The sequence below is a fragment of the Salvia splendens genome, chromosome 12, assembly GCF_004379255.2.
Source record: "Salvia splendens isolate huo1 chromosome 12, SspV2, whole genome shotgun sequence".
Classification (NCBI taxonomy): Eukaryota; Viridiplantae; Streptophyta; class Magnoliopsida; order Lamiales; family Lamiaceae; genus Salvia; species Salvia splendens.
The window spans coordinates 21,101,659-21,125,917 of record NC_056043.1 but is presented as its reverse complement, the minus strand read 5'-3'; the positions used below and the strand labels follow the sequence as shown (position 1 = coordinate 21,125,917).

Genomic DNA, 24,259 nt, shown 5'->3' with positions numbered 1-24,259 from the left:
AATTTCTAGGATTTTAATTAGGTACTATTTTTTATTTTTTAGGAAGTTTTAATTGTATTTCGAGTTATTTTTTTAAAGAAAATATTATGGAAATATTTTTAATAATTAAAGTATTTAAATTAAATAATAGAATTGTTGAACCCATGAATAATTCAATAACATTTGACAGATTGGGCCGAATCCAAATATGTTTTAGCCCGATTGAGACCCATACTCACATTCCCACATCAATCGGCCATCGTTATTTCCTCAACCTCTATAAATATATTCTATTGCATATATAAAACCCTTCTGTTCGAATTCTAGGCGCTCTTATTCCAAATCATCTCTTCCCATCAACGATTCCATAAAAACCCTACGTCCACACCCTTCAAGGTCCCATCTCTCCTTCATTTTGTCGAAATTCACCTAAAATCTTCTCTCTTCTTGTACTGCTTTTCAATTTCATTTTTGGATCGACGACCTCTCAAAATTATAGTACTACGTTTTTTGTGATTAGGGGTTTGAAAAAAAAATCATAACATAAATCGAAAATTTTGTATATGAGCTCAATATGATTCAGAATTTCCAAATTTGATGGTTCATTTGACTTAAATTTGTTTGTCCTTTCTGCACCACAGTATTGTGGATCCTGTGCAAAATTGGATAGAGCAAGTGATTTGATGGAATACCATCAAGTTCTGGAAGGGAGCCAACCAGTTGATCTGTCCAGGCATCCCTCCGGAATTGTTCCAACTCTCCAGTGAGATTTACTCTCTCTAAAAGAATCTTATTTTCCTCGGTCCACCACCCTCTTTACCTGCTGTTGCATCAAGTGTTCAGAGATTATATTGATCATTGGTTTTAATTAAAATCTTTGGATGTTTAGACAATAATTGTTTTATAATAGATGTGGAACTATTATTGATCCTCTTTGAATGAAAAAAGAACAAAATTAGCTAAGATGCCCTCTTATAATTTGGGTGCAGATGTCATCCAACAAAACTGATTTCAGTTTATACTAAGTAACTGCACCAAAAGTCACATAACCTCTGCCTAAAAATATACAGAAGAGTTTTAGTACATTACATGGTAAAAAGGAAATGGTTAAGTTTGTCATTCTCTCTTTCCTGGTTATGGGAAAAATAGTGCGTAAATTTAGGTAAAGCCTCAAAGACAGGGGGAGGTAGATGGAGATTCTAGAGAGTGTTCAGTGAAAACGATAGCTATAAATTGGTAGTATTTGAGTAACTACTGTTGTAATGCATTAGTACCACATAAGTTATGGAGGTAGTGTGGAATTAGTCCTTTCTCACGAATTACATCTGACATATAAACTGCCTGAATTTAATCTATCTAAGTGGAACTTTGAGACCTTGGAAACTATGATGTAAATTGGGCACATGAAAAATGTGTTCAGTTTTGCTTTTTAAGCCGCTGTGTTTTAGATGGCTGTCTAGGGACATCTTAAACAGTGTTGTCTATGTTGCAAGTTTTAAGTTTATTCGTACATCTTCGATACTCACATTGATTTAAATTCCTGATTCATTTATTAACAGGAATATTGTCTCTACTGTCAATTTGGACTGCAAATTAGATCTTAAATCTATAGCATTACAGGCTCGTAATGCAGAATACAATCCCAAGGTATTCTATGTACTGTAATATCTACTATTCTTGTTCTTGTTATATTCAACACTTAAATTAACCTTTCGAACACTAGCTGTCCTGGTTATCATGGAATTGTTTTGGCGTAGCTTCACATTTAAGCTTGACGGGTTAACTTGTTATTGGAACCTAGTACTGCAACTGGGCCTTCTTTTTGCAGAACTTTTGTAGAATATTGGACATCTTTTTCACACAATCTTTTTGTCAGTATAATCAACCATTCTTTTTTGTTTTAATAATTTTGTTATCTTATTTTTTCTGTTCTATCCCCTCTACAAGCGCCATGCAGAGCCTGAAACTAGGAATGCCTCTTTTCTTATCCTCAGATTGTGTACTTGTGTGATCTTGTGCTAAACTGTTCCAGCTACTTCAAATACAAATTACAAATTTCAGATATAATTATCAATTTCTGTAAATTGAATAATATTTGCTTTTGATGGTATGATTCTGTTTTTCAATTTTATATTGCTTTTCTCTGATAGTTCTTCGGGGGATTGTGTTAATATGCATCTACTTCATACTAACTTTGGGATGCTTCCAGCGTTTTGCTGCTGTGATTATGAGGATTCGAGAACCAAAAACTACAGCACTAATATTTGCATCTGGAAAGATGGTAAGTAGTGATTTAGTTCTTGAAAATTCTGTGTAACTTGTTCAATTGTGCCTGGCACTATTTTGACGTTCCTTTGTATGCTAACTTTTTTCTTCATGTCTTCAGGTGTGTACAGGAGCCAAGAACGAAGCACAATCCAAATTGGCTGCCCGTAAGGTATAGCATGTCATATGAATTTAATATACACTGTCTTAACTCAGGAGTTTCTTGAAAACTTCATCATGGGCCTTTTGATCCAAAGCTTAAGGAACCTGTCAATCTAAGACCTTTCACATGTCATTTTGGTTTGGTACTTGGAATTATCATGTAAAAGTACCCTGGGAATTCATTTATCTTATGTTCAAATGATTCTTTCCTTCTCTCACTTTACATGGGTCCTAACTATTTTCTTCAGTATGCTAGAGTAATTCAGAAGCTTGGCTTCCCTGCTAAATTCAAGGTACTATTCTCTGTTCTCATAAGCAATTGATGCGAACATCATCTTATCATATTGGTTTTTACTCTTCTGAATGGAGTTTCTTTCCTCATTTCTTCTTTCCCTATCTACTCATAGGATTTCAAAATTCAGAACATAGTTGGATCATGTGATGTAAAATTTCCCATTCGACTTGAAGGGCTGGCCCTTGCTCACCGTGCCTTTTCCAGTGTGGGTGATTCATTTGCCTGTGTTTATCTTGCTTTAAGATGTTCTATTAGTCCAATGATACCGGGTCTGCTCATTTTGAGTATTTGTCTTATATCTGCAAAGTTATGTGATAGCTTGAATCAGACCAAATTAAATCTAGGGACCTCATTTGCATGTACTGGAGTAAATTCTGCTTTCAGTTACTACCAGACCATTTAAACTATGCAGAATGCTTTAGTGCTGATAAACTTTATGTTGACCTACAAATAACAAGTACCTCAATTGTCTGCTGGTAGTCAATTCTATCACAAGAATTTCAGCTTGTCCTAATATGTGTAGTCTCTTCAAGGTTTTTATCCTCGTTTGTTGTATAGTTGAATTTCAAATCTTAAAAACTGTATCTTGGTTTTCTGTATTCAGTTTTGTTTTGTATGCATTCTTGACATAGCTATTTTTTTCCAAATTGGTAAATTGTTTTTCTTGAGGGATAACTTTGATATTGGGAAAAGATGCTTTATTAACTAGAATTGAAATTTTTTCTCTTGATTGTTCAAATATGTATTTGTTTTAGTTGCTAGACACTAAATTCTTGAGGTGACTTATCTGAAGTACGTTCATGTTGTTTATTGTATCTTTTGTTGGTTTAGTATGAGCCGGAGCTGTTCCCTGGATTAATCTATCGAATGAAACAACCTAAGATTGTGCTGCTCATTTTTGTCTCTGGGAAGATTGTCCTTACTGGAGCTAAGGTAGTTATTTGTAACTTACCATTTTTCTAGGTCATCAGCGATTAATCATTTTGTACTCTGCTAATCATGATGATATGATACTGCTTTTGTCATAACCTTTCCAGGTTAGAGATGAGACTTATGCTGCCTTTGAGAATATATACCCTGTTCTCACAGGATTCCGGAAAGTTCCGCAATGGTATGGCAACGTGGTGTTGTGTGCATCAGTTTTTATTACTATAGCAGTAATTTTGTTTATTTGCACTGATTATCTTGATGAATGGATTTACATGTGCCTTAGAAGCCCCTCCTGTTCACGTGTAATGGGCATTAGTTCCCTTGTCATGGAAGTTGATCTGGCATAGGTAACACAAGATTCATAATGGTATTATTATGTTAAAAGCAATGTATACTGAAGATCATTTAGATAGAGCAAACCATTTCATGAAACCACCAAGATTTGGCATTATTGCCCTTTAAGCTAGTGTTTATATACCCTAGTTTTGAATCTTTTGATATGGAAGTTGAGAAAAGAATTTATGATGTTGGATTTTCCCATTGAATGAGCAGTTCTATATTGCCATTTCTTTGGCCATACATATATTGCGAACCAAATGATAGTGATGGTTTCGGACTGCGGTTAGCTTTGTCAACACTCACTTGGTATGTGTATTAACTTGTATGCAGATTATTCAAGATGTTGGATGAAGAGCTCAAGTAGCTGGGATTCAATTGTAAATATGCTTAGGGGATTAGACTGGCTGGTTGGTAGTGTTCCAGGTAGAATGAAGGCACTCTGCCTTTTTTTGTTGAACTGTCAGTGCACCACATTCAATGTGTACTCATTTTTGAACCGTTGTTTCTTTACATTCAAGACAAGTGAATGGGTTTCTACATTAATTAAGTGCGCCTTTTTTTCTGTGTTCTCATGCAATGTTAACTAATCAGATAATGTTGAATAAAAAAAAACCAAAGAAGTAGATTCTACATTATGATGGTCTCTTACACTGAAACAACAAAGGAATGCTGACTGCAAAAAATCCTACAAAGTATCCCATCCCAAAGGGAACTGTATACCACTGATTCCCACTATCATACTCTTCTTGTGTAGTCGTCTTAACCAACGTAGAGCAGTCTTTTCCTAAAATGTAGCCACAAAGGCCATGATTCCTCTCAAAAGAAGCCGGTGGGAATGTATCAAACTGGCCCCCTCTCGGAATCTCCCCCTGGAGATCATTACCCGCCACGCTCAAGTAAGACAGGAAGTGGAGTCTGGTAAGTGACTGAGGGATCTCTCCAGTGAGACGATTCTCAGACACGTCCAATCTCTCTAGATTCACCAGTCCTGAAAGCTGGGCAGGGATGCTTCCATTGAAATGGTTATTGTTGAGGTCTAACAGGTGAAGAAGCTTGAGCTGCCCTATCTCCGCAGGGATCTCTCCGCTCAGACTGTTGTATCCGACCTTGAGTCCCCTCGGCAAGTTGAAGAGCCTGTTGTACTGCAAACTGTCGAACAAGAAGGGCAATGCTAAGCTACTCAAGTCGGAGCTCGAGTTATCTGTGATGAGAGCTGGCAGGCGGCCCAGCTCGCGAGGCAGCTCCCCAGAGAGTGTATTTTTGGTCAGGTTCAAGACGAAGAGGCTTGGCATGTCGCCTAACCAGGTCGGAATGGGGCCGGATATCTGATTGTAAGAGAGGTTGAGCACCTTGAGTTTTCTTAGCTTGGAGATCCACCAGGGGATTTGGCCTTTGAGGCTGCATCCACCTAGTGTTAGTATCTGCAGTTTCTGGAACCCCTGTAGATGGACAAGGTCATCATCATCCGGCATAGGTTCGTCTTTGAAGCAACGAGACAGGAAGAGCACTTCCAGATTGTCACAGTGCCTCAGTATCTTTAAGGCTCCAACCACGCCAGAGAGATTGTTGTCGGAGAGGGAGAGGTGGGCCAGGTTCCTTAGTGAGGCCATGCAGGGGGGAAGCTGGCCCACGAAGCTGTTGTAGGCGAGGCGCAGCGCGGTGAGAGACCTGCACAAGCAGAAGGTGGTTGGGATTTGTCCGGAGAAGGTGTTGTTTCCAAGATCAAGGGCTTGTAGGTTTTGGAGTTTGGAGAAATCAACGAGGGAAATGTCTCCATGGAGACGGTTGTTTCTGAGGAGGAGAGTGGTGAGGTTGGAGCAGTGGATGATAGAAGGGGGGAGAGGGCCAGTGAGGTTGTTGGTGTGAAGCTGGAGCTGCTGCAAACTGGAGAGGGAGCTGATGTCAGGAGGGATTGAACCTGTGAGTTGGTTATCATGGAGCTCTAAGATGGCGAGGTTCGTGAGGAGGGCAATGGTGTCGTTGATGGGACCGGAGAGGGCGTTGTTAGGCAGAGAGAGTTCCTTCAAGGTAGTGAGTCTGTAGAGATGGTAGGGAAGAGGTCCAGAGAGGGAATTGAATCCTGCTCGAAACACTTGAAGACGAGAGCATCTGTCGTATTCTTGTGGCACACCACCAACGAATTGGTTGAAAGAGAAATCCAAGATAGTGAGAAGAGGGGAGGTGGTGCAAATGGATGAGGGGAGAGGGCCAGTGAAGGAGTTGGTGCTGAGATTCACACTAATGGTAGCCATGCTGCCAAGGCCGGCGATGGAGCCGTTGAAGCGATTACCAGAGAGGTCTAGAGTTTGGAGATGGAGATTGTTGATGAAGGAAGGGATAGGGCCGGAGAGGCGGTTGGAGGAGAGGTTGAGGTGGGAAAGGAAGGTGAGGTTGGCGAGGAAAGGGGTGAGGCTTCCGGAGAGGCCTCGCCCGGGTAAGGAGAGACGGGTGATCCGGTGGTCGGGGTTGCAGGCTACGCCGTCCCATAGGCAGCACGAGGGGGACGACAAGTTCCAGACCTGGGGAGAGGGTAAAGATCGGAGGAGGGAGTCACGGTCCAGCTGATTGCACTCCAAAGATGATGCCTCAACTAGAAAGAAGAAGAAGAAGAAGATCCAAGCTATTGGCATTGCTTTTTTAAGATGTGAAATCTAGATTGTTACACACTAAAAAATGAAGGTTTCCGTCTCTTCCAAGCCTAAATAGTTGACCATCTTCTATCCAATTACTTTGTTGATCAATTTGGTTAGAAAAACGTTGCACTCTTTGATTTGTTTAAGGTGTGGGATGTTGACTTAAGAGGTGTGTGAATTCCATTTTGTTTCTTAGCTTCAAAATGAAAAGATACTTTGTTGACTTGGTCGTCGATTAGGTGTAAAAATGATTGATGCCCATTCCCAGCAATCGGCCCCACCTAATTCCATGTTATCCCTCAGTTTCCTTATACTTTCCTATACTTGAAGCGGAACTTTTTGACACGGAATTTAAAAAATTGACGTTGACTGTGTTAAATAAATAGATAAAAAAACACGAAAGAGAAAAAAGTAGAGAGTGAATAAATTAATAGAGACAAAAGTAAGAGTGAGAAAAAGTGTTACTCCTCCGTTCCACTTTAGGAGTTCCAATCACTTTTTTGCACCCCATTTTATAAAAATAATACTCCATTCGTCCTATAAAAATATATGCATTTTCTATTTTTGTCCGTTCCACAAATGTGCATTCCATTTTTGGCAAGTTATATCAATTTAATAATGTAGGTTTCACTATCCACTAACACTATTTTAACTATCATTCTTCTCCTCTCTCTTATTTTACCATACCATTCTCATCCTCTCTCTTATTTTACCAATTTTGTCTTAATTCTCGTATCATAGTCCATATTTTTATGGGACGAAGGGAGTAATAATTAATGTGGAGAAATGGTAAAGTATAAGAGAATAATGTAGTAAAGAGTCTTTTCAACTTTATTCTCACTCTTATTTTACCATTTCTCCACTTTAGCTATTTATTACTCCATACGTCCCAATTAAGTCGAGTCATTTCCTTTTTTAACAAAAAACAAAACATCCAATCACTCTTACTTTATGTCATTATCCACTTTACTCTCTTTTTATCTTTATCTTTCATATTTTATTCATCTCTCCTACTCCCTTCGTCCCTTTGTAGTAGAGACATTTTTTTCGGCACGAGATTTAAGAAAATTGTTTTAAATGAGTTAAGTAAAAGGAGAATAAAGTAGAAAGAAAAAAGGTAAAGAGATGAAGAGAGAGTAAAGTAAGAGAGAGTAAAATACTTTTTGCCAAAAAAGGAAATGACTCAGCTGTAGTTGAACAACCTAAAAAGGAATACGACTCAACTACAGAGGGACGGAGTGAGTACTGTTCAACACAATTTCTTAATCTTCGTGCCCAAAAATTATGTCTCAACTTAGTTGGGACGGAGAGATTATCATTTTTATAAAACGAGTGCAAAAAAGTGACTGTGACTCCGAAAGTGGGACGGAGGGAGTACTATATATGGAAATGACTCAAATATAAGAAAACTTTCTGAAATAGAAAAATGACTCAACTACGTGGAAACGGAGGGAATATATAATACGAAATGAATATTTAACATAATTAAATTTATGTTAAATTGTTATCAATATGTTCTATTCAAAAATGACAGAATCACAAACTCGCTTTGCATATTTCCCGATGTTTTTATATGGGCGCATGATCAAAACCTGCGCGGTCTTAGTCATGATTTGAGGGAGGTTTATTGGATGTAAATCGCATGCCACATCGGAAAATAGATAAATTTATAAGCAATATGAAATTTTTTGAAAAATGTCCCAACAACAAAAATTGTGAAAATTTGGCTCAAAACAATATCATTCTTAATTTTTTTTATCATCCGTCCCAAAAATAATATATGTACATTGAATTAATGCCCGATTAGTATATTAAAAGATATGAGAAAAAAAGTAGTTAAAGTAGTATTGGTGGTTAGTTAGACTCATATTATTATTAGTGTTTAACGAGTTGTAATACTGAGGCATAGTCATATAAATTGTAAAGGCATCACCAGTGGCTTTCGCCCAGCAATAGCCCAGCCACAAACTCCTCCTGCCACATCATCAGCACTAAAAATCCTCCTGCCACATCATCAGGACAAGCAAATAGCCCAGCAATAGCCTAGCCACATCACCCCTAATTATATAAAACAAATAATTGACAATCACACAAAATACGGAATTAAATGTACGACACAGATACGGGAAAATTCAATAATATGTTTTAAATTAAAAAAAATACAATAAAAAAATATATTAATTTAAAAAAAAGTACATTAAAAAAATACATTAATTTTAAAAAAATTACATTATTTAAAAAAAACACGACTCCGCCTCACTCCTCGTCTCCGTCGCCCCCCTCGCCACCGTCACCGTCACCGTCGCCGCCGCCTCCGTATCCGCCTGAACCCCCCGGTTCCCCCCCGGTCTTCAAATCGTCACGCATGCTCACGAGCATTGCGTGAAGAAAACTCTTCTCCTAGGGGTCCGTCGCCGTCCGCCATTCGGCTAACGTCTTGGCCATCTGAGCGCGCGTTTGTTGACGCGCGAAGAATTTGAGATCCTCTGTCGACTGGCCAAGGGGGGATGCCGACTGTACCTCCTGGGACCCCCCGGTGCCCCCCTCGCCTCCCGTTGCGCCCGCCTTTGACCAACCGAGCGAGTTCGGTGAGCGAACGATGGCGGGGACGTGAGCTCCTCCGCATCCTCGGGGAGGTCGTGGGAACCGCCGCTGCTGCCGCTGTAATCACCGGTATAGTTCAGTCGTTGCTTCTTCGGCCAGCCAGCGTCGACACCTGCCCGGAACTTCTCGGAGTCGTTCAGCACCTCGTAGCAGTTCCAGTAGGTGAACTCCTTATACAACCCGGGCCGGGGGAAGGCTTTCTCCGCTATCCTCCTGCAGTCATCCTCCGTTTGGCCACTGCTCTGCATGCGGAGGGCGTTGGCGTACAAGCCCAAAAATTGGGAGACCCCAGCCCTGATTCGGTCCCACCCCTTCCGACACTCCTCCCCGGTGCGAGGCCTCCCCTCCGGCAAAATCTCATGTAGGCTGCAGCAATTTTGGCCCACATGTTGACGATCCTCTGATTGTTCGAAGTCAGAGGATCATCACAGACACTCACCCACGCCTTGGAAAGCGCGAGGTTCTCCGCGTCAGTCCACTTCCTCCGCACCGAGGGGTCGTCCTCAACCGGCTGCGACGACTGGCCGACCCTCTTGTCCTTCCCCTTGCCCTTCTTCTTTGCGGGGCCCCGACCCCGCCCTACTCCCCCCGTTTGAACGGGAGTTTCCGAAACACCGAGAAGATCAAACCCCAACTCCTCTAAAGAGAAGTCTCATATTGCGTGAACTGCGCCTCCGTTGGGGTCGATGTGTGCGAAGAATCAGTCGAAAAATCAAAACTGGGGCGATAGACGTCCCCTGCGTCGCCGGTACCCCCGCGGCGTCCCCTGCGTCGCCGGTACCCCTCTCGGCATCATCTGCATCCCGGGACCCCACCCCGGCATCATCTGCATCCCGTGTGTCCACCCCGGCATAGCCGGTAAACCCCCCAGCATACTCCCCCCGAGAGCCATCCCGGGCATCATCTGCTGCCACGGGTAGATGTTGTTGTACCCGGGCATCGGACCCCATCCACCTCCCACGGGTACCGGGGGAGTTTGAGACCCGCTCGTCACTGGAGTACCTTCGTTGTTATTCTCCATTTCGCGTTATTGATCTTGTACATAAATTAAGATAGAGAGAGTACTCGTTAAAACAAGTGGTGTGAATGAAAATGACGTGCAAATCGCGTATATATAGTGTTTCGAAAATTAAAAAAAAAATTAAATTCGCTTGCCGAACGCTCGCCGGTCCTGAGCCTGCAATGGAGGCGAGCGGACCGGCAAGCGCTCGCGAATCGGCCAGCGCTAGCCGATTTTTTCGCCAAAATGGCGGTCGCCGGTTCCAATGGTTCGGCGAGCGCCGGAAATCGGCTAGCCGGGCCGCTCGCCGCCATTGGAGATGCTCTAAATAAACTAATACTCCCTCCGTTCGCGAATAGGAGTCCCATTCATTTCCGGCACGAGTTTGAATAAATGTTAAAAAAAGTGGATGAAAGAAAGTTAGTGGATATGAGTCCCACTTGTATATATTAGTTTTAAATGAAATGTGAGTGGAATGAGTTGGTGGAATGTGGGGCCTCTTTACCATTTATGGTATTTATGAACCGGGACTCCTATTTGTGGACGGATCAAAATGGAAAAGCAAGACTGCTATTCGCGGACGGAGGGAGTAGCATATTGTAATGAGTTGGAAACAACTTTCTATAAATGAAAATGTCAATATTTTTATGGCACAGACGAAAATGAAAAGTGTACATATTTTTTTTGAAACGGGAGAAGTATAACTTAATACTAGGAAAATGTTTGATTTTGAAGATATGATAAGATAGTAGGCGTAACTATTAGTGCACTCTAATGGGACAAATGAAAGTAGGGATGTCAATGTAGTCCGTAACCCGTGGGCTCGCCCGAATAGCTCGTCAAATTTATAGGGTTAGAGTTGGAAATTTCTAACCCGATAAAATCAAAACCCGATTAGCCCGCACCCGATTAACCCGTAACCAATTAGGGTCAGACCTGAAAACCCGATGGGCTGGCCCGAAAATCCGATAAAATTTCTATTATTCTATTTTTTTTACTCCTAATTCGACATTTCATTGATTAATTTTAAATAAAAAATAACTTTCAATTTTATATTAAATACACAAATTATATATTGAATTTTTATTAATATAATAATTGATAACTAAATTATAAACTTCAAATTCAAAAAAAATATTTATATTTCTAAAACATGCATTAAAATTCTACGAAATATCTCAAATATTAGTATTTGATCATGTTTATGATTGAGTTTAAGCATATATCTCAAATATATCATAATTAAATGTTTTACATTGTATGAATATTAGTAATTTTAATAATTATTTATTAGATTGATCGCATGTTAATATTATCGGTAGCAACCCGATTAACCCGCTGGGCTAGCCTGAAACCCGAGCTTTTAGGGTTAGGGCCGAGCTTTTATAACCCGAAAGAAATCACAACCCGATTAGCCAGCACCCGATTGACCCGCAACCCGAGTAGGGTTGGTCCGAAACCCGACGGGCCGGCCCGATTGACATCCCTAAATGAAAGTACTAAAATATACAAGAGTAATGTTTAATAATTTTAATGTAGTGAAAAAAATAGTAGAAAATAAAGTAAGCGATTATTAATTATGGGATGGTATCTAGTACTATCTACATTCTTAAACGGTGATTACGTTGGCCTTTACATGGAGTATTGGCCAAGAATAAAACTTATTGCGAATAATTGACACTTCCATGATAAATTCGTAAACAATATGAAAATTTTTAGGAAGTGTTTCAAAAACAAAATCATAATATTATTCTTGCATATAGATAAATTAATTATACTGAGACAATAAAAAAAGTATAATTTGGCTAATATGGTAATATAGTGACTATTAGTACAGTCTAAGAGCATCCACTACGCGTCCCGTCACCGTCCCGCGTTCCGTCACGGAGGGACGGAACCGCGGCGGGACGCGTTGCAGCAGGGCGTTCCGTCCCCAGCCCGTCTCTTAGCACGTCACTCCGTGACGCGGGACGCGACGTCTCGCCACGCGCGGAGGCGATGTGGCGAGCTCTCAGGCCATGCGTGACGCCCACTCGCTGGCCCGCGAGTGAGTTTCGTCACGCTGACGCAATAATTCATTTTTTTAAAAAAAATTCAAATTTAAATATAAAAAAAATTCAAACGGTAATGTTACCTTTTTTGTAGCCGTTTTTAATTTTTTTAAAATTTCTTTACTCTACAGATATTCCTATTTCATACTCATTTCACACACAAACACACATCTATTCCTCTCAAATCCTCTGTATATCCACTCCATTTTCCATCTCAAATCAACTCAAACTAATGGATCATTTTGAGCAAATGCGTCAAATAATGGAACAATCACTTGAAGAAGATCGACGTCGGGAGGCGGAGGAAGCCGCGCCGCCCCAATGACGCTCCCGGACGTACATCAATCGTAACCGGGAGGAAGCCTCCGCAAGGTTAGTACGCGACTACTTCTGCGATAACCCGGTTTGGGGAGATACCTACTTCCGTCGCCGTTTCTGCATGGGGAAATCGCTATTTCTCCACATCACAAATACTTTGGCGGCCCGGGAAGAGTTCTTCCGAGAAGGGTTCGACGCGGTCGGCCGTCCCAGCCACACGACGCTGCAGAAATGTACTGCAGCAATCCGTCAGCTTGCGACTGGACAAACGGCCGACATGTTCGACGAATACCTCCACATCGGACACACCACTGGGCGCACGTGCTTGCTCAAATTCTGCAAAGGCGTCCGGACAGCCTTCACCGACGAATTTCTCCGGAGGCCAAGCACGGCCGATTGTCAGTTCCTCCTCGACCTGCACGAACAAGTGCACGGATTCCCCGGGATGCTTGGTAGTGTCAATTGCATGCACTGGCAATGGAAGAATTGCCCGGTGGCGTGGACGGGGTCCTACACGAGCGGCCACAAAGGCACCCACCCAACCGTTGTACTCGAGGCCGTTGCCGACTACCGGCTTTGGATCTGGCACGCGTACTTGGGGGTCCCCGGGTCGAACAACGATGTAAACGTGCTCCACCAGTCCGACCTCTTTACCGAAGTTTTGGATGGTAAAGCGCCGGCCATCAACTTCGTCGCCAACAACCGGCTGTATAAAATGGAGTACTATCTCGCCGACGGCATCTACCCGAAGTGGCCGACCTTCGTGAAGACGTGCAGCAGGCCTGCGAACCCAAAGCAGACTCTTTTTGCGCAGAAGCAGGAGGTTGCTCGCAAGGATGTGGAGAGGGCGTTCGGGGTTCTCCAAGCGCGCTTCAACATCATCAAAGCTCCGGCTCGTTCGTGGTTCAAGGAGAGCATGGTCGACATCATGTATACGTGCATAATCTTGCACAACATGATTGTCCAAGACAAAGGACCTGAGGTGGGAAATTGGTTCTACCCCGAATCCCCCGGAAGTTCAACCGCAAGTAGTCCGCCTCGAAGTGGAGCGCATTCGTCTATACAAGACCGGTTATCTATTTGTGCAAGGCCACGCGACTCTAGCGCCCACATCCAACTCCAAGAGGATCTAATTGAGCACATTGGGGCAAACTTTAGCGGATGAAATTATTAAATTATATATATTTTTGTTTTAGAAAATTATTAATTTATGTTTTTTTACGAATTTTATGTTGTAATGTTATTTTATTTTTAATGAAGTGTATTTTTTATTAATTGAATTTGTTGGAAAAAAATAAAAAAATAAAATTGAATGAATAGTAATTTAAGGGACGGTTAAGGGACGGAGCGTTGCAAGTTCCATCCCTTAATTAAGGGATGGAGTAAAAAAGGACAGTGGAGCCCTCAAATAGTAGTTTAAGGGACGATTAAAGAACGGTATAATGACAACGCAGTGGATGACCTTAGGAATATTATTATTTTGGTACAAAAATTAAAAAAAGTAATGTTAATAATTGAAATATAGTGAATAGGTTGGCTTTTCCTTGGAGTATTGGCCAAGAATAAAACTCAATGCGAATAATTGTGACTTCCTTGATAGATCGAAAACCGTCAACGAAAACGAGAACAAACTAAAACTATGCCACGTGTCGGAGTGTGTATCGTTGGATCATTACGATAAATAGCTCTCATCGAATCACGTCTGCACTGCCTTTTCTCATCTCAGAAAGTAGACCCAACACAAACTTTGATTTGATTCCCCAAATCCATCCTTCGATTGCCGTTGCCGGAGATGGAGATCAACAAAGACGCTCCCGTTCTCCGCCCCAAGACCAAGATCGTCTGCACTCTCGGCCCTGCCTCCCGCTCCGTGCCCATGGCCGAGAAGCTGCTGCGCGCGGGCATGAACGTCGCTCGATTCAATTTCTCCCATGGATCTCATGAATACCATCAGGAGACGCTCGATAATCTCCGCAAGGCCATGGACAACACCGGCATCCTCTGCGCCGTCATGCTCGACACCAAGGTTATCATTTTCGTATACATCTGTTTTCACTTAATTCCCACATATATTTTTTTCCCATGAATTCGGTTTTTTATCTCACTTTTCAGAGCATTTTTGCCTCTTTCCTTGTTTGATTTCCTTCGTGTTCGACTTCAATTTCGAGTTATTATTATTTCGATTTTGCCTCGGATCAGTTTAATTGCAATTCACCTCTGAATTAGATCTCGATCCTGTACTTACTGCTCCAAAATCTGACCTAGCATGTGTTTCCTTTCCTCAATGCTTTTCTAATTACTTTTAGGGAGGTTAATCAGGCTATTAGCTTCATGCATGTAGGGTCCGGAAATTCGAACGGGCTTTTTGAAAGACGGAAAGCCTGTTCAGCTTAAACAGGGTCAGGAGATCCTAGTTTCCACCGACTACGATATCAAGGGTGATGAGAAAATGATTTGCATGAGCTACAAGAAGTTGGCTGAAGATGTTTTTCCAGGGAGTGTGATACTCTGTGCTGATGGCACCATCACTTTCACTGTTTTGGCTTGCGACAAAGCGAAAGGGTTGGTACGGTGTCGCTGTGAGAACACTGCAATGATTGGTGAGAGAAAGAATGTCAATCTTCCTGGAGTGATTGTGGACCTCCCGACTTTGACAGAGAAAGACAAGGAAGATATATTAAAATGGGGAGTTCCTAATAAAATTGACATGATTGCTCTTTCTTTTGTTCGCAAAGGTTCCGACTTACTGGAGGTTCGTAAGTTGCTGGGTGAGCATGCCAAGAGCATCCTTCTGATGTCTAAGGTCAGTCCAGTTTCTTTTTTTCAATGCCAGTTTAATTCTGAAATTTGAAGTGCTATCCTGTAAGTCTGTAACTAAGGAATATATCATCGCTCCATTCTTGATTGATTTGAGAGTTGGGTGCCCAGTATAGTTTCTCACTGACTAAATAATACTGTGGAAAGTAAGTGAGAAATGCAATCAAGTTTTGCTGTGTTAAAATTTGGTTTGTTATAGCTGTCGAGGAGTATTGAATGTTTGAAACTTATTTTTCATGTCAATTGTTGGCTTTCTCTTCTGGCCATTTTTAATATATTTAACTTCATACACCTTCGCCTTATACTGTGTGTTCTTTATTAGGTTGAAAATCAAGAAGGGGTGGCAAATTTCGATGAAATTCTTGCCAATTCAGATGCCTTTATGGTTGCAAGAGGTGATCTGGGAATGGAAATTCCTATTGAGAAGATATTTTTGGCTCAGAAAGTGATGATATACAAATGCAACATACAAGGAAAACCTGTGGTGACAGCTACACAGATGTTGGAGTCCATGATCAAGTCCCCAAGGCCAACTCGAGCAGAAGCCACCGATGTTGCCAATGCTGTTCTTGACGGTACAGACTGTGTCATGCTCAGTGGTGAAACAGCTGCAGGAGCTTATCCAGAACTCGCAGTTGCCACCATGGCAAAGATTTGTTTAGAAGCTGAGAGTACGATTGACTATTCTGATGTATTCAAGCGCATAATGTCAAATGCACCAGTCCCCATGAGCCCATTGGAGAGTCTTGCATCATCAGCTGTTCGGACAGCTAACTCAGCAAAAGCTGCTCTCATTTTGGTCCTAACTAGAGGAGGAAGTACTGCTAAGCTGGTCGCTAAATACAGGCCAGGCATGCCGATATTGTCAGTGGTGGTTCCTGAAATAAAGACAGATTCTTTCGATTGGTCATGCAGTGATGAATCTCCAGCTAGGCACAGCCTTATATTCAGGGGTCTGGTTCCGATTCTCTGTGCAGGATCTGCGAGGGCTTCTCATGAAGAGTCTACAGAGGAAGCGCTGGAATTTTCTCTTCAGCATGCTAAAACAAAAGGTCTGTGCAAGGCCGGGGATGCTGTCGTGGCTCTTCACCGAATTGGAACGGCGTCTATCATTAAAATTGTCACTGTGAAGTGATTTTCTGTTCTGAGATGACAGGGATTAATACCGGTGAACAAACCATCAAAGTTTTCTTATGTGTTTTTGTTTTACTTATCTTTTCCCCTTATGTGGGTGCTAGACTTTTTGTGTTGTTCACCACAATTGACAGGGTGTTATTTCAGTTTGCACCCTGGAAATAAATGTAATTTGGCATATTTCAAACTCAAATATGAGAAATGGTGGTTGTCTATCATGGTTGTAGTATACAGATGAAATGAACTTATATCATTCCAATTCCAAAATAATGGTGTTTTCAGTCACCAAATACACTCTCCTATGAAGTAATGGTGAGAGTTGGCGTTACAGAAACAGGCTACTTAGTAGTTGACTATCCTATTCCTGTGATTGAGTAGTTACAAAATATGTTGAGTAATCAGTTGTCAGTATGGTGGGAGGGACTGGAAGGTGAAAACAAAGCAGTGAAAGGCCAGAGAAGCGGAACAGAGAATCGCGTTCCATTGTCAGTAGCTCTGTTATCTGCAACTGCTGTGTTATTGTCATCGGCCGGTAGCTGATGCCTACACACAGGGCAAGAACTATGCAGCTGCAGCCAGGGCAGGATACACGTGTCGTGGAACTTATGTTTACAAGGCATCTCCTTAAGCTCTGCCCCTTCCTCGCAGTCGTCCAAACATACAGCACACTGCATTGGGTGCTGGATGGTGACAGAGGGCAGGGCGTCGACCACCTCTCTCTGCGCTGGCGGAGTGCCATACCTGTTGGGATCATTCTCGGCCAAATGCTGCAGCAGCAAGTCAAGGCCGTGGCCAAGGAGATAGTTGCCAAACGGCTGATTGATCAAGATCACACGCTGTCCATCTCTAGCGTCTCCTTCTCTGTCTTGATTATGATCAGGATCAGCTGCCTGTATTCCAGCTCGGATGCTCTGGAGGAGCTGGAGGATGGCCGGGGGGTTCTGCCTCGTCACCAGTTGTTGATCGGCATCAGCATTAGCATCAGCATTAGCATTAGCATTTTCATCAGCATCAGCATTAGCATTAGCATTAGCATTAGCATTAGCATTAGCATCAGCATCAGCATCAGCATCAGCAGTAGCAGTAGCATGATCCTCTGGTTCTGGGTCCATCAAGGGATGAGCCACGAAGCCCAGCAAGATGGGGGCCAAGAGGGAGAGGGCGAGGTCATTGTGGGTAGGCGGTTCAGGGTCAGGGTCAGAGTCGGGCATTTCTTCGAGGAAGCCGCTCCCACAAAGAGGGCAGTTCATCTCCCCAATGGGATTCACTGTTTGAGAGCACATGTGACACCAGTACCTCCGCGCCCCACCGTGCTCCATTTTCGCACCTGCCGGCAGCAATGGAGAGGTTCAAAATTGGAAAAGAAGCCACCGAGAGACAGTCGCAATCCTTTCCAAATAATCTCCGAGGCTGCTGCTGCCATGCGATTAATATTCATTTTTTCCTTGAACAAAATAAATTTATAAAATCCCCAATCCTTCCTCCTTACCATTAACTTTCAACTTCAAACCACCCTTCAATCCCATTATCACCAATAAAACACCTACTAATAATACCTCCCATTCTCATCGCTCCTTTCCCATTACTTGTTTTCATTATCCACTCAATCAAAATAACCATTTTTAGATACATGGTAAATCATTTCACAATATTTTCCTTAAATTAAGAATGTTAATACACAAATTCCATTCCTAATGGATTATCATAAATTACAAAAATCAAATTTTATTAAATAAAAGCTATGTAGGGAAAAGATGCAAAAGCGATGTTCGTTTAATTTCATCTTTTTCTAATTCATCTTATCCACACACGTCGTAGGGCACCAAAACTAGCATTAGGAAGGTATTTTTACTTCAGTAGATAATTCTTGTTCACGTGAAAGCCTAATGCAAAATCATTGTTATACTTGCAAAGCTTACTTGGAACATACAAATACAAATGCAAGTACAACAGGCCTCGTTCCTTGGACATACATCTACACAGGTTGCTACATATCTTCACATCATATTTGGCTGCAAAAAGAATACATGACTCATATCTATACAAATCTTGCTTTCCCCACCACCTATCTATCAGACTCATCTCATCTCACTAAGAGAATCATCCACAACTGGCTCAGACCACCTGGGGCTTTCTCATATCTCTCTCACCCTGAAATTGAACATTTCCACTTCTGTGAGATATGGCACCGGGCTTAACTTCACAAATATTCAACATCATCAAGAATCTCATCCGATCTATATATATATTTTACTTGAGAATATCTACTCCCTCCGTCCCACCACAAGTGATCAACTTTCCATTTTGAGTTGTCCCACCACAAGTGACCAATTTCCTTTTTTAGCTAAAAACAAAACATCAACCATCTCTTACTTTATTCCCTCTCTCTTTCTTACTTTATTCTCTCTTTATCTCTCTTACTTTTTTGTCTTTCATACTTTAGTCTCTCCAGTTTAACTCAATACATATCATTTTCTTAATTCCCGTGTCCAAAAGAAATCCATCACTTGTAGTGGGACTGATGGAGAATTAATTTACAGGTTTATAATCGTATAATAGAGCCTATCTTTTTTGTCAGTTCTAACAATTATACAGGTTTTATTCAACTGCTATGTAGCAAAACTTACATCGTTAGAATGAAAAGGTCTCCCTGTGGATGTATTTGGATAAGTAGTTTCAGCAGTAGATACAGAGTTACCTACGGAAATGCCATGATTTGGGCCACCCTGACATAAAAAAGAAGGCATACAAATATTATAGTCATCTGTAGTAAGCATAAGTATACAATTGCATTTCACACCAGAATCAGAATCAAACCACTAAAAGAGAAGACACAATATTCAGCACGAAGGCCTTAAACATTGCTAGGCTTAGTTAAGCAGTCCACAGGGCTCCTATTTTTATCCAGCATCACATGGCAATATGAAAACAAGTAGATTTCATGCTAGTTACTGATATCGATATGCATAATTAAATTTTAGTACAAGTTATTATTATTAGTACATGTAAGAAAAAAAAATACTACAAGACAAATATTTCTTAGAAGTGATTTTAGACAAGTCACCAAATAAGTAGTTTGCGTAACAAAAGTGGGGGGAGGGGGAGTTTGAGTGGGGTAATTAAGTGCCAGCGTGAACGCGCACGAAAAATCTTCAACATATATAAGACTACACATATTTGTATCACTCTGAAACTCAAAATTAACCGCAAACAACTTTCATTAGGAGTAAATTAAGCTGGCATTATCCAAATAAATGCACTCCACCTCCTAAAACGTTCGAGTTTTTACCCTAAAACCCCTTCAGTTCAAGAACAATATCATGATTATGGAAAATAAAAACAATTTTGTCACCCAAAATCTCAATATTCTGTTAAGTGTAAACATGATTCTGGCATCTACTAGTCACAACCAGTATAGAAGGGTTGAGATGATGAGTATCATAGGTAAGATGTCCATCACACCTTCAGAATGTCAAGTTTTCAGGCTACACTAGAAGTTAATAGGTTTGCACTTAGTCTACAAAAACTCAATATTCAGTCAAATAGCCTATAAAATCCCACTCTATGTCAGTCAAGAGTAATTTTAACATGCCATTTGTATTCTACTTGCCCATATGGAATTCAGGAGCAGAAAAGTGCAGAAGAATTTTTTATCTGCTAGAGAGAATGAGAGAAGAGCACAAATCCCCAATGAAATAGGGAATCTTGTAGCCCCGGTCGAAGACTGAAGTCCTAGACTCCTGGCGTTTTTACTTCCAGCTCTTTTTACTAACAAGGATGTTATTCATAGACAGGAACATAATAAGTATAAATATGAATTAGCTAATTGCAAATGTCAATATTTTACAAATCAATAATTAAAAATCAACAATCAGTGCCTTTAAGTGGAAAAGATTTCACTTCAAATTCAAAATAATAAAATAAAAAGGCCAAAAAAGGAAAAAAGAAAAGGATAACATGTTGATTGATGGTGTAGTTGGTTAGAAATTCCACATTACAACCTGAAGATAATGGGAATCAAGAAAATTAGTTACAACCAAGATTAAAAGGTTGTAATATCACCTCCCGCACAAACAATCGTTGAGCAACAAGGATTAAATTACAAATGAGGACCAGCAGATCAATAGTTCAGCTGTATAATGAACCATGTTGTCTCCAAAGGTAGAAGAAGAGAGAAATATGTAGAGAACTTCGCATGGTGATTATTGATGGAGGAAGTTGCGAAAATCTTATTTCTCGATTCTCAAGAAATGGTGAGCAGAAAAATATTGAAGCTCGGCCAGATCAAAGCCATTCTGTTTCAAAAGGTTCAGAAGAGGTGTATACGGTTCTGTATCAGGTTCTTTTTTTCTATTGGAAAATCTTATGCAAAGAAGGTTTGGTAACATGGTGCACATGGATGCCTCCCATCTGTTGTCTGAACACTTTGGCAATCTCATAACAAAAAAGTTCATGGGAAAGAGAATGTATATGCATTCTACAAAGATTGAGTGGAAGTCCTACTTGCTTTGTTAAGTGATCAAGACTATCCTAAATCTGATAAGTTAGGACAATATTATCTAATTCCTAGAGAATTCTTGACTGAATATGCAGAAAACGGAATTGTTTATGCAGTATTCCCAGAAAAGTGAGGATACGCAATAATCTATCTATCCCTACAGAGATGACATCAACCCTAGAACCCAACAGCTTTTCCATCAACGCTGTCTAATGTGATACCCCATAAGAGAAGCATCCAACAACATATACTTGACCTACCGCACTATTGCATGAGTCAGAAAAAGAACACGAATAGCTTCTAACATATGTTAATGATGTTTTGGGAAAAGAACTCTATTCAATCTCTCGTGCAGTTCCAACCCCCCTAGATCTAAGATTCTAAAGAAGGTTGGTACATGGAGAATGTGCTCCAATGTTTGTGCTAATAGCAAAATTACCATAAATGCTAGTTTCGGATTCCAATACTTTATGGCATTTTGGATATATTGCATGGTTCAAACTTCAAACTTGTAGTAAACCTCAAAAGAAGTTGAAGTGAAATTAGTACCATTAAGTGACAGTTGGAGACTGCATGTACGAGACAAGTTCTCCACATGTTAGCTTCAAGAAATGAGAATTCATTACAACTGATTTTTTATAGAGATACATAGTCAATATTGAGTGGCTGCATGGAGTTGAGAGTAAAAAGAGGTGATTAAGACCTCCAATCGATCTACTATGACCCCAAAGTCAGAAAATTCCAATGTTTTTACTTAATTGGGCATATTTCACGTTGTCCCAACTTTTGGCCTGCAATAAGATGCATTGCTCCATTGTGCAACATACTGTTCTATAATGGCAATGTTAAAACTTATGCAGTGACCAATATTTGTGGTGGTTGATCGTATCTCCTAAATGGTGCATTATATTTGTTCAAAGAAAACACCAGATGCGACTTATGATACAAATCCTATGTTTATATCCCTTTTTGGAGGTTTTGTGGAAGAAACTTAAGAGGTCATTTGCTTACCTAAGGTGCCAAAAACCACCACATCTGATACAGATCCTATGTTTATATCCCTTTTTGGAGGTTTTGTGGAAGAAACTTAAGACAATTATAGGATACAACTCCTGCCATCTTCAAACAGATACACAAATAAAAATTGTCAATGGAAGTTTTGGAAAAGTTGCTTATATATTCAAAGAACAGGAGTACAGAGAGATGCCCATTCAATATAGCATATGATAAGTAATCTGGTCATTTCTCACCTAGTAATTTTAGGTAAATAATGTTGTCTACCTTAAATCATTTAACATCATGAGTACACATACTGATAGAGAATCTAGCAGTGGAAAATGTTTAATTAGAATTGTAAGAGCTTACCTCAGAAAGGAAAGCATCATCCCCGTCGTCTTCAAAAAGAGAAGAGTAATATGCAGGATCATATATGGAACCTCCAATTACATCATCAGAGGCAGAGGGAGGTCTAACTGCAGTAGTCATGGGACTGAGAAAACTATATCTCAGATCAACATCTGCATCTCTATGAACCGAATTGTCCATGTAAGAAGCACCTAGTCTGTACATCTGCATCCACAAGAGCGAAGATGATAACCTCACCGAAAATCCAATAATTTGCGTAGCGAGTGTGAGCTTGAGTGATAAACTAACAAATGTTCCATAAATCTCCGATGGAATGTTCCTGCAAGGTAAAGACAATGATTACAAACTAGCAAGTCAGAGAAAGATAGTTAGAATTATAGGAGGATAGGAGAAGAGAGGATACCAGATATGGTGAGAAAAGAGGAAGAACCAGGAGAGGTCGAGCAAAATGGAGGAGAAGAGGAGGACGGCGTAAGTTCTGGCAAGGCTCTGACTGCTGCTCTCAATGGCGACGAGTGCGAACAGAGAAATCCCCAAATTGACGAGCAATACGCCGTTGAAGAGCGCACCAAGCGATCCGATTAAGGCGCAGGCAATCTGAGCGTAGATCAATTTGATGGCGAGGCGCTGAATGTTGTCATACTCACGAATCCAATTCTCAATCTCTCTCCACCTCAATCCACATCCACCACAACGCATTATAATTATATATCCCTCCGATTCTGCTGGAACTCCAACTGCTGCTGCTACTGCTACTGCAACTTTACATCACAATTCACAACAACTTAAACCTTCATCTCCCTCCCCCAACCCCAATCCCTCACACCGATTAACTCAACAACACAACACATTCAACTTTATTCAATAATTCCACTGGATTTTTGGTAGTGATGCTATAATAGGATTTGATTATCCCCTTTACGTAGTATACATAATATTCCGTTCGATTGAAAGCATATTTTTCTATCGTAATTTATCGAATATATAACGGGTTTATTTTATTTTCCTAAATTATAGTAATTTATTTGAATTATTAATTATTAGTCCTAATATCATGATTTTTTTTATCATGTATTTTAAAGTTGATAAATTTTATCATGAAATTACTTCTTCTCGTCAAACAAACATTGTCGACCAATTGCAATTTCAACTTGATTCGTGCAAGGAAGACGACGTTGGAGATCTAATTATCAGATTTCAAAGCTTTGCGATGACAGTTACTGGAATACATGAATTTCTCAGAAACATGCTAAATGAGTTTATCAATTTATCTCTCCATTTCTCTAAAATGTGAATAAATATTTATAAAACATCGTTGTTTTTTTTGAGCATTCCCAACCCACGCGCCCACCGCACCAGAACAATCCGTCACATCATCATTCTCCTCATCTTATGCGCCAAGCAAGCCACAACTCCCACATTGGGGCGACTCCCTCCCCTCCCCTCTCATATTAATTTACAGTATCTTATTTTTTTTAAATTGGACCTACCATAACGAAATGTATGACGCCAAATTATTCATTAATTATGAATAAAATTAAAACATTAATAATTAAAATTTACAAATCCTAAATGCAAAATTATAGAATAGCTAAGTTAATGTAGGAAAACATAGGTCAGTGACCAAACTTCTTCGATCTGACCAGCTTGGAGGAAAAGAAACGACGTTTCTGCATGCGGAACCATCGTTAGAACATATAATCAGGTTATCAAGGGTCTTTGTAGAGTTAATCTTTAAATAGCTGCAAAGGAGCATCCTTCTAGTCTCGGTGAATATACATCTGAGTCTGTGGTATACATGGCTCGGTGGCAGCAACACTGTGTAGCGAGCAACCAAGCTGCCCCTTATCCGAATCCCCCATCGAGCTC

The 24,259-nt window shown here is 40.6% G+C and overlaps 5 protein-coding genes across 10 annotated transcripts; 2 read left to right on the top strand and 3 right to left on the bottom strand.

The window, feature by feature from the left end:
- The first annotated feature begins 278 nt into the window (after window positions 1-278).
- Window positions 279-4,532, top strand: LOC121758783 (TATA-box-binding protein 2-like). 4 transcript variants are annotated; one of them, XR_006041557.1, is made up of 11 exons: window positions 279-375; window positions 621-742; window positions 1,539-1,626; window positions 2,189-2,260; window positions 2,366-2,416; window positions 2,655-2,699; window positions 2,814-2,906; window positions 3,533-3,634; window positions 3,739-3,812; window positions 3,915-3,978; window positions 4,301-4,532. XR_006041557.1 is itself a non-coding variant. In XM_042154179.1 (10 exons), coding segments are annotated over exons 2-10 (606 nt in total). In that variant the 5' UTR covers window positions 279-375; window positions 621-662; the 3' UTR covers window positions 4,302-4,532. The 4 variants fall into 4 exon arrangements, 3 of the variants coding, with proteins under 3 accessions (XP_042010113.1, XP_042010110.1, XP_042010111.1); XM_042154179.1 differs by lacking the exon at window positions 3,915-3,978; XM_042154176.1 differs by having other exon boundaries at window positions 3,739-3,978.
- Window positions 4,533-4,549: 17 nt separating this feature from the next.
- Window positions 4,550-6,762, bottom strand: LOC121758782 (receptor-like protein 3). The gene has a single exon (XM_042154175.1). It carries the CDS (start codon window positions 6,598-6,600, stop codon window positions 4,603-4,605), a length of 1,998 nt encoding a protein of 665 aa, XP_042010109.1. The 5' UTR covers window positions 6,601-6,762; the 3' UTR covers window positions 4,550-4,602.
- A 7,518-nt stretch (window positions 6,763-14,280) lies between these two features.
- On the top strand, window positions 14,281-16,745 carry LOC121759416 (pyruvate kinase, cytosolic isozyme-like). Its single transcript, XM_042154987.1, has 3 exons — window positions 14,281-14,602; window positions 14,918-15,379; window positions 15,716-16,745. Exons 1-3 carry the CDS (start codon window positions 14,369-14,371, stop codon window positions 16,526-16,528), a joined length of 1,509 nt encoding a protein of 502 aa, XP_042010921.1. The 5' UTR covers window positions 14,281-14,368; the 3' UTR covers window positions 16,529-16,745.
- On the bottom strand, window positions 16,723-17,966 carry LOC121759417 (E3 ubiquitin-protein ligase SIRP1-like). The gene has a single exon (XM_042154988.1). It carries the CDS (start codon window positions 17,844-17,846, stop codon window positions 16,926-16,928), a length of 921 nt encoding a protein of 306 aa, XP_042010922.1. The 5' UTR covers window positions 17,847-17,966; the 3' UTR covers window positions 16,723-16,925.
- Window positions 17,967-18,403: 437 nt separating this feature from the next.
- LOC121759724 lies at window positions 18,404-23,325 on the bottom strand. 3 transcript variants are annotated; one of them, XM_042155406.1, is made up of 5 exons: window positions 22,794-23,325; window positions 22,679-22,709; window positions 22,391-22,594; window positions 19,155-19,253; window positions 18,404-18,678 (listed from the first exon to the last, which is right to left on the bottom strand). In XM_042155406.1, exons 1-5 carry the CDS (start codon window positions 23,087-23,089, stop codon window positions 18,643-18,645), a joined length of 666 nt encoding a protein of 221 aa, XP_042011340.1. In that variant the 5' UTR covers window positions 23,090-23,325; the 3' UTR covers window positions 18,404-18,642. The 3 variants fall into 3 exon arrangements, 2 of the variants coding, with proteins under 2 accessions (XP_042011340.1, XP_042011339.1); XR_006041706.1 differs by adding an exon at window positions 22,037-22,144 and having other exon boundaries at window positions 18,642-18,678; window positions 22,391-22,709; XM_042155405.1 differs by having other exon boundaries at window positions 22,391-22,709.
- Between the last annotated feature and the right edge of the window lie 934 nt (window positions 23,326-24,259).